Genomic DNA, 15134 nt, shown 5'->3' with positions numbered 1-15134 from the left:
TCATGTGTTTGGTGTTGGAACCAAACCATTTCAGTAGTTCATAAACTTCTGTCTATTCTACCTTTCAAAAGCAGTAGAGGAAACATGCAAACAAAGCAAAGTGCACTCATTGTCTGATTTGCAGGCAATTATTCTTTAACAAGTTTGTCTCCTTCAAAAGTATAAACTAATCATGAATTTTCAGAATTATGTAGCATTTCAACTAACTGATCAATGTGCTTCATGCAAAAAAAAAAATTCCTGTCCAAATTAGAGATACTCAAGACCAGATAGGCATGTATGAACTTTGGGAAGATAGAATGTTTGTGTGCAGGCAAGAAATAAACACCTTTTTTTTGTACCTGAAAACAGAGAATGAGTGATTCTGTATGATCCTCAAATTTTTGAGGATCTATTTGACTGGACAAACGGAAACCTGGATGAGCTATTAAACTAAACTCCAACGCCTAAAAAGTACTCAAGTGTTTGTCCCCCTTGTATTACAAGCATATGTATCAAAGAAAGGAGCAGCAAGGTTTTCTAGTAAGTTCTTGGTACTTTCAATCACCACTTTGCATAAAAAGAGCAATCAATTTATTTTTTATGCAAGTCAATTTATTGGCTCTCTGAAGACATAAAAGCAGTTATTTCAAGTGCAGACAACTAATCTTGTTTTACTGCCCCAGTAACAAGAGATTAAAACATCACAGTCAATGGCTTTTAGGTAGAAAGACTCAAACCCTCGTCTCAGTTATTTGTGTTAAAATTTTCTCCTCACCAAGACCAACTGCATATGCATATGAGAAGAAATTTTACACGTAAGACATAGTACAGTAGAAAAAAATGGTTGCTTATGAGCTTTCTGTAGTAACATTTTTATGTGTTGAGAAGATATACAGACTCAGGATTTGAAAGAAGATCTAAGGGACTCCTAAAATCAATACCCTTGCAAGTTCTGCACTCATGGTATCAAAAGCTGATCTTCTGATAAAATTAAGCCAGTGCTGAAACATCTGTAAACAGGATTCAATCAGTAGTTTAGCTTCTACTCACATGAACTCAGTTTTAAAAAAGAAACTGCTTTATACTGAGCAAAATACATTCCTAATAGACTAAAACACTAACTTTCAATGGAAATTCAGCAATACTTAGAACATTTCTAAATTAATAAAAAGGATCAAAATCTGCCCTCAGTTTCATTTCTGAATTCTCACTGAATCTTGCTGGTAATAACAGCAGAATTTGCCCAGTGTCGCCCATTCATTACTTCCCTGTTGGAGCACCATTTTTCTAGTAAGGGTGGAAAGTGAAATAGTTAAGGAGAACTTGGAAATGCCTATTTGTAACCCTGCTTTTCTCAGACGTTGACATATCCCTTATAAATGCTGCTGTGAACATGTTTGTGGCAACATCTGCAGAAGAACACCCACTGCTACCCACTGATGAGTTACAGGAACACAGAGAGCCCAGAAGCTTCCTGTGCAGCAGGATTTATGCACCACCTTTGACCAATCTCCTCTATGTCCAATACTGAATAATCACCTGGGTGTTGAATATAATGTAGATCTTTATTCACATGATCTGTATGTGGGCTCAACCTAGATGGTACTTGTGTTACACTGAAATGACAAAGTTTACATGGTGAAGGACAGGGGAAGTTGATTTAGAAGTTTCTGTCTGCCAGCGATTCCTTGCTTGGATCATATTTGCAAGCTGATGTGTCTCCCCAGAAAGGAACAGAGCCAAACAGAATCCACGTATATTCTCCAGCTACAGAGTCAAATAAACAAACACTTAGGTGACTTAGCCTGGATTTTTCAGTAGTGGGAATGACAAATGACACATATGAATCATCCAGAAAGATCCTTTCCATATGCAAAAAAATCCCTAATAGGTGAAACCATTAAGGTGTCAAAACTAAAAAGCAGGGAGAGCATCAAAAATCCATCATTCTGGGAGATAACATAGAGCAGCAGAAGAAAGGCACTTCCCCCTCAGCGATACTAAAGCTGCTATACTAAATACAGGGCAATATGATACCAGCAGGACTCTACACTGGATGGGTGAAGTAACAGCAGCAGTGAAAGAAGAAAAGATCAACAATGGCAGCAGCAGGATATGGCAAAGACAGCAAATGCTGAAATGACAGCAAGGTATCTTTTCTTCTTCACACAGAAACTGAGTATGCCTGATTTTACCCTCAGAACACTAATGTAATCTTGGACAAAAAACTACGAACAAGACAGGGAAGGGAAAATCTGGTATGTTAAAGGGGTACTTATTCTTTGGATGTCTCCTCTGAGGGTGGGGTGTCTGAGCAAGATCACAGTGTAGAGACAGGCATTTCCCTCCTGTTCATCTACTGTTACTTCTGCTTTCCTGAACTACTGGTTCATTTTTCTGCCTTACTATATGTCCTTTGAAATTAATTTTAAATGTTGAAACTGAGCCTATTTTTCTTACAAGACCACAAGGCAGAGAAGTGATCATAAATGCTAAGGCATTTGTGGTCAAGAATCGTAGCATCTCACATTTGCTTATTGTGCTTAATATTTGCATACAGTATTTTTCTGCTTTTCAAAACAGATTCACTTTTACCATTCAGAATTCCAAACTGAGAAACACAGACCTGGATCCAGAGGAAAAGCAGTAGACAGCAAAAACTAACTACACTTTGGGATGCAGAGATTTTCTCACTCAGGCTCAGCAGAGTGAGACTTGAGATTTCACTTGAATGAGGCTCTCACTATCCTGCCCTTCAGAGGCTGAGGTGGGCGCCAGTTGTCAACAAGAGGGCTCATGGGTTCATTCTCATTGTTCTTGGAAAGGCTGCGGAGCTTTGCCATCTGCAAGGAAAAAAAATTAAATTGTCCATGTGGAAGCACTGTGGACCTTACTGCCTAGAACAAACTCTGAGATGAAAAAGGAACTTTCTTATATAATGATAAGCACAGAGTGACAATGACAGTCTCTAACAATACTGGTAGAGATTGGTGATAAAGATCACTGCAGCCCAGCAGCTAGCACTGTTTCTATGGATCTCCACACTCTTCATCCACAGAACAGTGCATCATCTGACCCTTGCATGGGCTTCTTCTGGATTCTTCTCTGATTCACATCCACAGTGTGGAAAAAGAATAGGGCCTTACTGTGACCCTGCTGGAGCTGGACTACAGGCTCTTGTTAAAATACAGCTATCTGTGAAGGAGGATGCACCTATGTCGGTGCAAGGCAGTCTGATAGAAAAAGCTGGTGCAGAAGTTTGTATTTTTTTGCTGTAAGGCAGAGATCCGCCAACTGGATTATTAAGCTGAATCATGAATTCAGCACTCAGCTGCTGTTCTTCAAATCAACTTAATTTCAATGTTGCTTTATTAATTGTTTCCCTTTCATCCAAATGAAAAATAAATCTATTCTGAAAACAGCCATTTCAGTAAAAAGGATATACCCTGACTTGTATTGCTGACCAAATTTTTGACACAAGAAATAAAAAAGTCACCTTATCCAGACTGGCTCTTTTTTTCCCCTCTGTAAATGCACATTTGAGCTATGTGAATACAAGTGGTACGTTAATTTGTATGAACATTTAGATTTGCGGGTTCTAGGTAGTTTGATTTTTCTCACTGACAGCTTTTAAGAAGTCAAGATCTGGACCAGCAATTTCTTAAACCAGGAAACCATCAAAATATTAGTCACACTTGCCACTTAATGGTCAAACACACAGAAAGAACAGAGGCTGCTGTGATGGCTGAATTTTGTGGCTCGGGGGCACTTCTGCCTTAGCAGGTTTTCAGGATCCCAAGAACACCCCTGCTGAGGCTGGTCCAGGAGGTGTCATGCAAGAGGGCCTGATTCTCAGGGTCAGTTTTACAGCCCATTCCAGCAGTCCATTCTGCAGGCAATTTCTCACTGTCCACAGCTAAAGCTTGCCCTACCAAAAAGTGCAAGGTAACACAGGGCTTGCAAATCATCACACTGACATACTGAGACACTGCTGACAACTGGTAAAGGAGTAGCAGAACTGGCTGGAGTTTACCTGGTCTGAGCTGACTTCAATAGGCTCCCTTAGGAGAATCCAAGTGATGCACTCCTCACAGGGGGGTGTGGTGAACGAACCGTGGTAGGTCCAGTAGTCCCGAGATTTGGGGAAAAGAATTGAAGGATCAAAGTGCTGAAAAGGAGCCTCTTTTCCCTTAGGGAAACAAAAAAATTCTCTGCAGTAACTCTAGAGATATGCATCTTAAAAGACAGCAGTATCTATGTTATTATAAAGGAACTAATTAAATACCAAGATTCATGCAAGAAATCAATCTCCTTTTCTTCCTGTCAAGCACATTCCCAGCAATTAATAATACCTGACATTTTGATTACATTAATAAATTAAAAGAAATTACAAACTGAATTGTGTGGGATCAAAGCAAATTCATTTTTACATTTTTCTATTCTGGAATTATCAAAATTGGTTTTTATTTTGGGCCACTTGGGATAAAAGTTGAAGCCTGTGGCACTGCTGGTACTGTTACCCTTTTTATCCAATAGGATAGTGGCCAAGCATTTATCCCAGATTCATTACATTCTTCTCTTCTATCTGAAGGAACTGAAATCTGCACCTCTCTCCTACCAAGATTGTGCTCTAATTATATATTCATGGTGGCACTCTCAGTCTTTTTGTCTATTACACTTAGTGTAAAAAATTAAAATATTTCCTGTAAGAGTACTAGGTCCTAAGTATCTTAGAATTAGAGGTGATTACCACAAGACAAGGGAGAAAGGAGACACCAGACAACATTTCCTGATTAGTCTGCCACTGAATAGGATAGTATCTCCACAGGACTGTGATGAGTATTCCTTGTTCCCTCTGGGCAACAAAAACTAACCAAGGAAATTCAGTTCACTTCTCTATTGGTACTTTGGATGCAGTTCTGGAAAGCAAGATATATTATTCCTATTTCCTTTTTCTATCATGGAGAATCTTCTCTAGATTAGAACAAAGTGAATGGCAGGAGCTGAAATCGTTTCCAAGCATCCTTGCACAGATTAAGAATAGAAAGAGTAACATCAAGACTGCAGTTATATCTTCCTGAAAATACTGTTCTGTAAGTTCAATATGGGCTTGGAAATAACTTCACAAAATTGTGCTTTTTCAGTAAACACAGTATGGTGTCCAAGAAACTCAGAGCAATTGAAACTGCATGTGTGATAAATACACCAGTGATGCCACCCACTAATCTTTCCGGAAAATAAGTAATCTTGGGAAAATGTATGTGATGACAGAAAAGAAGTTAAGAGATAATATACAATATGTGGTTTATTGCATATGCACCTATCTTTCTCTGCTTTACTTCAACTGTTGCTTTTTCCAGAACTGCTGTATGTAAATGGCCAAAAAATGATATAGGCATTATGAGAGAAAGCCATCAAAACAGATACCACTGACACAGCAGGCTGGGGCATGGATAGGGTGAAAAAAATAACCTTCAGTTCCCTCAGCAGAAAGAACTTAACTGCCTTTGAAGAATGAGTTGAAAAAATAAAATTAGTATGACTCTTACAATGGTACAAAGGAGAGAGGAGCTTTCAGGCTCAGACCTGCACATCAATGGCAGTACTAACACATACGAACATTAAATGCAAGGAATTCTGCTAAATTTTCAAGAAAATGCCTACAAATTTGGTGATCTGGTGGCACGTTCAAGGTGAAATAAAGAAAAGGACTTTTAGCATTATTAGAATCATAAAGTTTATCATGAAGTAGAATTCCTAAAGTATACCTAGAGATTAAGTTTATGTTAAATATTAATGCTAAATGACAATAGATGCAATATTGCAGTTCTCTGGAAATAGCTCCCTTCAGCAGCTGCATCTATGCAGTAGGTATGGACCGGTGCCTTAGATCATTAATTAAACTGAAAAACAGTTTAGAATATATTTGCAATGCTATTTGTGCTAGTATCATAGGAAGAGATAACTTAGGACTGGTGCAGAAACTGCACCATGTAATTCCTTTTATAAATAAATACAGTTCCTTCTTAAAGCTAGTAACATTTTTAATCTCCCTTACACTGACTGGGAGCCTGCTCCATCAGTCCTACTAATTTCTTCTCATTTTAGGCTAACTAAATTTCTGACTCTGCTATATGCATCTGTTTTGGCCACTGTTGTCCTCAAATTCAAAAAGCTTTTCATTTCTTCTTGGTATTGGCCCACTTGCGTATTTTTTACAGAGCAGTATCAATAAGACTATCAATTGTGTATGCAAGGATTAATTAAAAAATCCTCTTTAACAAGAATACTTGCAGAAGTGAGGAGTTAAGTATTTAATTAAGCAAAAGAAAGTATCCTGCTCCGCAGTCCAATGTATCATCTCTGGTGCTACTGTTTGGCATCAAAATGATGCCAAAGTATGAATCTGAACTACTGATTCCTGCTTCTGCAGCTTTCCAGCTATGTTAGGTCACAAAAATTGTTTCGATACCTTGGTCTTAATGTTTTCAATTTCTTCAAGAATTCTCTTCATCTCTGGTTTGGGAGTTTTTCCAACCTGTAATGCAAAGCACAAATACTGTATCTTTTTCATCATGTTCCACAGTATTTTAAAGAAACTCAGCACATCCCATCTGTCACATCAGGCAACAGCAGTCTCAGAGAATCCAGTAGAGACTGACAGAATATTATGTGCGTTTAAAAAAAATCTGAAATAGCAGACTCCAGTAACTGGCTTTGCAATTTGAACGTGTTGAAGGACCCTAGAAGGCATCACACCTGTCTGAGGAATGAACTGCACACTCAGTGTCACTACCCAGGGCCTAACCCTTGGCTCCTGCTTCAAAAGCAACCCACAGCCACTCTGAGCTGTCTGAGCACTTGGCACTTGGCAAAGTCTTGATGGCCTGAAGGGCTGTAGCTCTGCGGACACTTCATTCTGCAGCACATATGCAGTCAGGTCAGACTTGATGTGAGACATGTGATGAATTCATGTCTAGATGTCCTCAAGCTATGGGGTCACTTTATTGCTTGTGTCCATGACATTCAGCACTTCCAAAAGCTTTGACATCCCAGAAGAATAAAGGCAGTATGGATAAGATGTACTGTTATTGCCATGTTTTGTTCCAGAATAGATTAACTTCAATTCCTCAGAAGATAATTCAATCCTGTTTTAGTAGTATCCCAAAACCCAGTAATGGAACATGACAAATTCAGAGAATAAACAATAGCTCCTTCATCAAAAAGCAAGAAGGAAGCAGGGAAAGAGGGCCAGAAGATATAATGATACTACTTACTTTTCTAGACCTTTTAGCTGACCATGGCATGGTTAATAGGAGCATAGTAGTGTACTTTGTAAGTTATATAAATTTTAGCCTAAAATAGACCAAAAGGAATGAAAAAGGAAGAATAATTGAAGGACATAGTCATAGGGGAGAATCTGGACAGGTGCTGACCTTCAGTTTAAACTAACCACAAGAGAAAAGGTCAGGTTGGCTCACAGTGTAATAGAATTAAAATGACACTGGATCTAGTCTGTCCAGGGACATTAGCAAAATTAATTACATCCACTTGCTCTTGCTTGTACAAAAGCCACTTCCTAGTGATAAAACAATAAAAGGATATCTATTCCCTGATGGTGTGTTCAAGCTGAAATGCCCACCTGCAGCTAAAAGGACTGAAGTTTGTGTAATTTATCACTATTAGGCTGTGTGCCTGTTACCATTTCTCAATGTCCTAGACCACATACAGGTTTGATACCAGGATTGCTTTCTTTCTGTTAAGTTTACAAAAAAATCAATCTGAAAATACTGGTACAGTATTATTTTGTTAAAAAGTTTCTGTATTCCAATGTTAAAATGTTGAGTGATATTTTACCATGAATTCTTTCTTTTTGGAGTAGGTTTGTTGAACTCATTTTGATTCCCAGCTCGTGTGGGAATCAACAAGAGACCAGAGAAGGCAATCAGTCAACATAACCTTGCTGACAGGCAGATACAACACCTGCTAGCAGACAACAGACAAGAGGAAACACACAGCCTATGCAGACCCTCCTCCTCACCCAGTGCACACCACAGGAAAGGGCTGCAGTGCAGGAAAAAACAATGGTAACTTTTCCCCTGGCACTAGAGAAAGATGAAAAATACAGAAAATTATAAAGACTGAATATATGCCACTTACTTTCAGAAAAATGCCCACAACAGCTACACCATCAGGTTGTTTTAAAGCTCCAGCAAAATTACCGTGTTTTGGATTCCAGTGCACCATATGTAACTAAAAAATCAATTAAACCTCAGTTATAAATACAAGAAATTGCCAACAGCACAATCTTCACTTTAAATTAAATTGAGTAAAGATTCCATTACACAGTAAGTAAAGGAATGGATATCAAAAAGAAAACTGTATGTAAGTATTTCCTACTGCTGTTCCCATGCTTTTCTATGCTCACATTTTCCAAAAAGCATTGCTTTGCATTTAACTGAAGCATAGGACAAAGAAAATGATGTTTACCACACAATATCAGACAATACAACTATAAATAGTTTAATCCAAACACATGACATTCACTCATGCAGTGCATAAAACACCTACTGACATGCACTTCATCTCAAGCACATTTTTAGATCTTCAGGTTATGCAAATGTCAGCTCAAGGATTTACACGGGGTTGTATGTAGTTCATACATTATTGGTTTGTATCTCTTATTACTCTCAGCACATTGCACCAGATGGGAGTGGGGATATAATCTGACATTTCCTTCTCATATCTACTGTGGGATATAATCTGACACTTCTTTCTCATATCTACTTTCAGCAATGCTGTATTTTCAGGATGCATTTCAAATTTTTGTATCTCTATCCAGAAAATCTCTAGCTCATGCAAAATCTCTACAAATGCTGCAACCAGCCGTGTGCAGTCTCAGGTTAAGTAGCATCTAGAACAGAGTCATACAGGGGGGAAATAAAAGTCTTCTTTTTTAAAGATTACGTAAAATAACAACAAAAAAATTTGTCCTGAATATAAATTACTCTATTGTTCTGTTTCTTTTCTCTTGAGGGTAAGGGTTTTATTGCTAAGGATAAAGTTGGAGCAACCATATATCTTTGGTTGCAATGCAGCAAAAGTACATATATTCCAGGCTTTCTTCTCCTGTCCATAAATACACAAGTATTGCTAACAAAAGTAACATAAAAAGTCTGTGCTTGAACTAGCCAAGAAATAGTTTGAGGAAGCAGATTTTTCCTGTTGAGTTGGCCACAGAAAGCAGAACACTAGCAAAGATTGGCTTTGGTTAAGGAATGGGGGAAAAAATTCCTAAGCCATCACCCACAGTCATCTCTGCAATGTTTGTGCACATTGACCCTGAAAATGTCTGCCTTGGTTTTGTCCTGGGAGAGTTGGGCAAACTCCTCCAAGCTCTGGGCCCTGAGAGTTTAGGTGGAAGGCAGGAAAATACTACTGAAGGATTTTTGTGGGCATAGTTATGTATTTTGAACTTACTCTCAAATAAGATGGAGGAAGGAGGTAACCTCTCCTAGCAATTCTCTAGCATCAATAGTTAATTCACTTATATTTAGGACTTGAAGAAGTCTTCAAGGCCTAAAGCATTCATGAATTTTAGCAAACTAGGATAACAGTCCTGCAGTAGTTTACATTAAAAAACCCAAACAAAACCCAAACATCATATTTTCCATGGTTCCTGAAAACAAACCCAGCTATTTTGAAGCAGAGATGTTCAGAAACTAAAACATACTCTCAATCAGTTTTAAGATGGATCTAATTTTGAATGCCAGCTTATCAAATGTGCTTTTAGTGAGTTTTTCTGTTCTTCCTGAATTAATTTGGTAACTCAAGACACACCAGAAATTACTAAAAGCCAAAAAACATCAGTAGATGTTCCTATTTGGAAATAACAGATTGCTTTGTCGCAAATATTTTTGAAACAGTCCAAGATACCAGCAAAAGCTCTGGCATGAAGAAAAGAAATCCATGTTAGTAATATATTTGCAGGGATACATTTGTTGGCAGATGCAACTTATCCCACTGCATGTTAACCGATGCTCACAAGTTTCACAGACAGACAAAAATTGATAGCTAAATACTTGCAAGAGGGAGAACGGTTAATCTGTTCAGATGGAAAATCAGTCAAACTCCAGTTAGCACTGAATGCCACTATCAAACATCCGTCCTACCTCTGCCGCGTGTTTCACGCCGTCTATGACGTGCTCGGAGCCGTGGTCGTCGGAGGAGCCCCAGTGGAGGTGCAGCTGGCGCAGGCGGTAGGCGCCGGTGAGCGGCCCCCCTCTCAGCACTACAAGGACACTGCATCAGCACCCCCACGACACCCACACACGCCTTCCCCCCGTGGGGACCCACCACAGCTCCTCTCCTAAAGCCAGCTCATCGCAAGGAGCCCACAACACTTGCCAGTTTACATGGCTGGGGCTGAATTGTGTTGTCAGGAGCTCTGTTTGATGTGAAAACTCTGGAAGCTGCTGTGAGTCAAGCACGGGATCAAACCCCAGTTGCCCAACAAGCCTCTTTTCTCCTGGCAAGTGGACACACTACAGTTCCTGGTATGGAGAGAGAAGAGAGGTGTTCACAGGTGATTCTTGTCAAGAAAGGGTCTGTTTTGCCAAGATGGGAGTTAGGGCTGTTAAGTTAACTCTAGTCCATGACTGGCATACTTTTTACAGGTCAGACAACTAAACAATGGTTACAGATGGTTAGCTGCTTCTAAAAAAAAAAAATTAAAAAAAGATCTATTTCTTGGAAGTGAGGGAAGACAATAAAGTTTAGGTAAAATGAGTTAGAAAATTGTTCTTGAGCCACCAACAAAAGAAATTACGGTGCTGTTACTTCTGCTGTGCTTAGCCAACTAATGCTGACCATGCATCAGTCTGGCGCTTGACATCAACTCTGACTTTCAAAACATCACACCTCCTCTTTCAGCCTGGAGATTCTTTGGAGCAGGGACTGCTTAGAGGATAAGCTCTCAAATGTATTTTTCATTCATTACCTAAGGTTGGAATGAGTCGTGTTTCCTTACACAGAAAGCTGATAATGTAGTTCACAACTGCAGTGCCAGAAGACCTTGTTTAAATAGCATTCAATTTTGAACTTCTACCAATAGCTTTAAAGTTCAAAGTTAACATTGAAATAATAAATCCTCTTTTGCCCAATGGTCTCAAATGAATTCCTGATATCATATATGTTGGAATACTTCCACAGAGCAAGAGGTTTAATTTTGCAGTTTCTCTTTTTAGGTGGTAGGAGTCACAACCACCAAGGGGAGAGCCAGAAAAACAGCACTGTTGAGACTTACGCATGTAGTTCCTCTTGCTTTTCTTACTTTGTTCATACATAAATAATCATAACTCAGTATACTATTGAGTAATATTGAGTAAACCTTCTGTAAAAGCCTTCAATGGAAAATATTTATTATTAATATTATTTCGCTTTCAAATATAGGACAAAAAAGGCATAGACTCTAAGGCTCAACTCCTCTGAAGTATTTGCTTGCCATTTCACACGGGAATCAATGGGAGGCAGGGACTTGCAGGAGCTGAATTTATGTGACCTGTCTACATTTAGAAGCTAAGTCAGTGTCAGTTGGAGACTCATTCATCACTCGTTTCTTACAGGTGGTCCTTTACAGAACTCAAATACTGTGAAGCACTTGAAAACAGCACTTCATAACAGTATACAAATCTCTCTAGCATAAAACAAAATCATTTTAATATTCAACATTTTCCATGTCATTGGAAAAAAAATTTCTTCAACTATATTTATTTTTCCAGTTAAAATGGAATCTGTGGCTACTACTTATCCTCATCTCTTAGCACTGCAGAAGCCAATAAATGAAGGAAATAAAATATCTATGAAATTCTTTCTCATGTGGTCTTTCAGAGCTGTCAAACATTGTATTTGATTCTGAACAGACACATGCCTATGAAACACTCGTGTCCTAAATTACTGTCCAGGAACCTGCAGAAAGTAAGGGCAGCCAGGAGTGAATGTACACTCTGGATGCCTAAAGGAACAACAGAGGTGATGGGGAGGGGAGAGACAGGGAGGGAATGGAGGGAAGATGATTTAAAGGAAGGGCTGCACCCAGGGCTGCATTTTGCTTGGGCAAATCAGGGTCTTTCTCCAACTCTCTTCCCTGGGCAGACAACTTCTTGAGCAGCTTGTCTAAAATATTTCAGCCTTTAGGAAGCTGTGAAGAAGACAGAACAACCATGTGAAAATGTTCATTACCAATTTACTTCCCATGCTTTCAGTCACGGCATTGATTTTATGCAGTGCTTTTGGAAGAGCATTCTGGCCTATAAATGGGACCTGTTACAAGGGCAGGTAGTGATAGGGCAAGGAAGAAGTCTTCAAACTGAAAGGGAGTACGGTTACATTGGATATTAGGAAGAAATTTTTTACTGTCAGGTTGGTGAGGCACTGGAACAGGTTGCCTGGAGAGGCTGTGGATGCCCCATCCCTGGAAATGTTCAAGGCCAGGTTGGATGCATCTTTAGTAACCTAGTAGAGTGGAAGGTGGTGATGAGGGTGTGGTTGGAACTAGGTCATCTTTAAGGTTGCTTCCAATCCAGACCATTCTGTGTTTCTATGGTGATAAAAGGGCAATTTATGAGGCCACTGTGTAGAAACTGCGGTAATAAATACTAAAGGACCATAAAAATACATAACTTAGAGACAGTCCCCGTCCTAAATAGCTGAGATTCCATCTGAGAGACATGGAAAAATAACAAATAGCTGTAGTGGTAAATGAAGAAATCCAAGGAAACAAGGGCCTCATCAAGATAAACAAGCAGGAGAGTGATATTTCAATGTACTATGAATATATTTAATTAGTGATATAGCTTACTAAGAACAAAATCCCAATACAAATGCCATCAAAGCAGATACAGAAAAATACGAAGAAAAGTAACTGTTTTCCATTAATAAGCTTTCCTTCTTGATGAAGGACCAATCAATACTGCATGCTTTTGAGATGTCTTTGCATTATATGATATTGGGAATTTATTATTCATTTTGACAGTTGTTGCCTATCTGCATCCAGAGCTACAAAGATGCAGCTCTGCAATCAAGTTTTGAACAACTTAATTCAGCGATATGAGATTGCTCACTCTCAGTTGAATAACAAAGCCATTTTGTAGCTTTCCAGAAACCATAAAATGTTATTTACATAAATGCTATTTTCATTGCTTTTTCAGGCTGTGAAGTACCTGAAGAACTACCATGCAGAAGCAACCAAGATCACAGTCAGTAGCAATGTATATACAAGTTTTTTGTTTACAAAGTGCCTCAGAGCACTCTAAACCCTCTGGGCACCACTCTATTCCCTTACACAAAACCTGAAAATGTGGTGTCTCTGTTGAAGGAGGTGAGATAGGGAGAAGTCCACCATCCAGCTGAGTTTGTATTTCAGGGTGCTCCTGCAGCTACAGCCTTCCTGTCCCACTGCAGATCCACCAGAATAAACTCCAGGAGCACTTTTTTTACGTTCCCAAGTGACTTTTCCCTGCTGGCCTGCACAGACTGGACACTAAAGGATACTTTTTGATACATGGTGCTTTGAAAACCTTGATTCCTAACAACCATCAAGAAAATCCAAACCAGAAACCGACCTGATCGATCAAAAGTGTCGTCGAAGACGACGCGGCAGGTGCGCCCGTTGTTCAGGATGGTTTTCGCTGCCCCGGGGTCATAGCTGGCGTGCCAGGAGGAGAGAGAGGAGTCGTGCTGCACGTCCTTGCTGTTGATCTCAATGGGCGACTGCTTGTCGCCCTTGGCCAGGGGGTAGTTTTCGTGCCAGCGCTCGGGTCCTGAGGGACAAAGACAAAGAGACGTCGGCCCTGCTCAGCCGGGCTCGTCCCGGCCCCCCGCGGCCCCGAGCCCGCTCACCGTTGTCGCTGTCGTAGCCCCACACGGACTGGGCCATGGTGCCCGCGCCCCGTCCCGCTCGCTGCGCTGCGGCTCCCGGGTGGTCCCCTCCCTCCCGGCCCGGGGGGCTTTTTATAGACCGCCGCGGCTTCGCGTCCTCCCCGCAGGGCTGGGCAGGGCTGGGCTGGGGGCGGCCGCCGGGCAGAGCCGTGTTCTCCCCCGGAGGAGGCAGAGGGATGCGGGTGGGGCCCGGCGGCTCCCTTCATCCCCGTCCCGCGGACAGAGGGTCCGACGGCGCGGCCGGGCCGGTGTTGCGGTGGAGCCCCCGGGGCCGTGGGTCCCGGCTCGGGTGAGGAGCGGCTGCCTGGAGCGCTCAGCAGCTGCACCAGCTCCGGGAGCGGAGGGCGGGAACACAACTCTCCCCTCTGCGGGAAGCACACCCGGAGATTCTGGACGAGCTCCCAGGGCGGGCAGGCTTCCCCACTCCAGCTTCCCTGCTTTCACAAATGCTCCCATGCAACAGCTCAGAAAGGCCCTATGTCTGCCTGAAATGATATCTCATAGCCTGCGAATATCCCATTGTGCGAAGGGAGACTCTGCCAGCCTCAAAGGAGGCCATTCCTGACCATTAGCTCAAGTCTGGGTTTGATGTCCAGTCAGTTCTCCTTCATGCAGGGAGCTTTACACGAAATATTTTTCTCGTGTTAGGCATCTTAGCAGTGGGTATTTTGGTCAGGAAAGCATTTGGTTTTCAGATGATGGGGAGTTAGTGACCATATGGTTGTGTTAGTGGGCTTTGTCTGCACATCTATTTTGAATACTCAGAGCTTTTCTCTCAAATGCCAGCTTTGCTGCGATCTCCCATAGCTTTGTCCATCCATGCTAACACTGCTGCAACTCTGTCTACCTTGAGCTAAATACTACCTCAAACTGCATAACTCAAACTAAATACTACTCCAAGATAAATATTTGAGAGTCAGTCAAGAAGCATCACAAACCATGGAGATTTCAAACACAGTTGCAGCGAACTTGTACCTATCAGCACTGTAATGCAGCATGGAAATAAACCTGCAGCTTTGAAAGGTTCTACTTTTCATGTTGGTGAGGTACAGGAAAAAGGTTGAGAAGCTGCAATATACAGAGCCTAGGACTAATTTGGTGCTATTTGATGTCCCAAAACCAGCTGGAAGATAAAGGTTGCCCTTCTAGGTGGCCAGTGTAGCTAGGCTAATGAAGATCTAAATATAGCCTTTGTTTAGCGTAACTAAAATGAC

At 40.8% G+C, this 15134-nt stretch overlaps 1 protein-coding gene across 1 annotated transcript; it reads right to left on the bottom strand.

The window, feature by feature from the left end:
- Window positions 1–572: 572 nt before the first annotated feature.
- Window positions 573–14147, bottom strand: LOC116453331 (carbonic anhydrase 3-like). Its single transcript, XM_032128627.1, has 7 exons — window positions 13882–14147; window positions 13605–13802; window positions 10155–10273; window positions 8143–8235; window positions 6455–6520; window positions 4016–4171; window positions 573–2825 (listed from the first exon to the last, which is right to left on the bottom strand). The coding sequence occupies exons 1-7, from the start codon at window positions 13916–13918 to the stop codon at window positions 2706–2708; spliced, it is 789 nt and encodes a 262-aa protein (XP_031984518.1). The 5' UTR covers window positions 13919–14147; the 3' UTR covers window positions 573–2705.
- Window positions 14148–15134: the final 987 nt, after the last annotated feature.

Source organism: Corvus moneduloides, chromosome 1, assembly GCF_009650955.1.
Source record: "Corvus moneduloides isolate bCorMon1 chromosome 1, bCorMon1.pri, whole genome shotgun sequence".
Taxonomy (NCBI): Eukaryota; Metazoa; Chordata; class Aves; order Passeriformes; family Corvidae; genus Corvus; species Corvus moneduloides.
The sequence above is the reverse complement of the archived record's forward strand: the minus strand, read 5'-3'. Positions and strand labels throughout refer to the sequence as shown.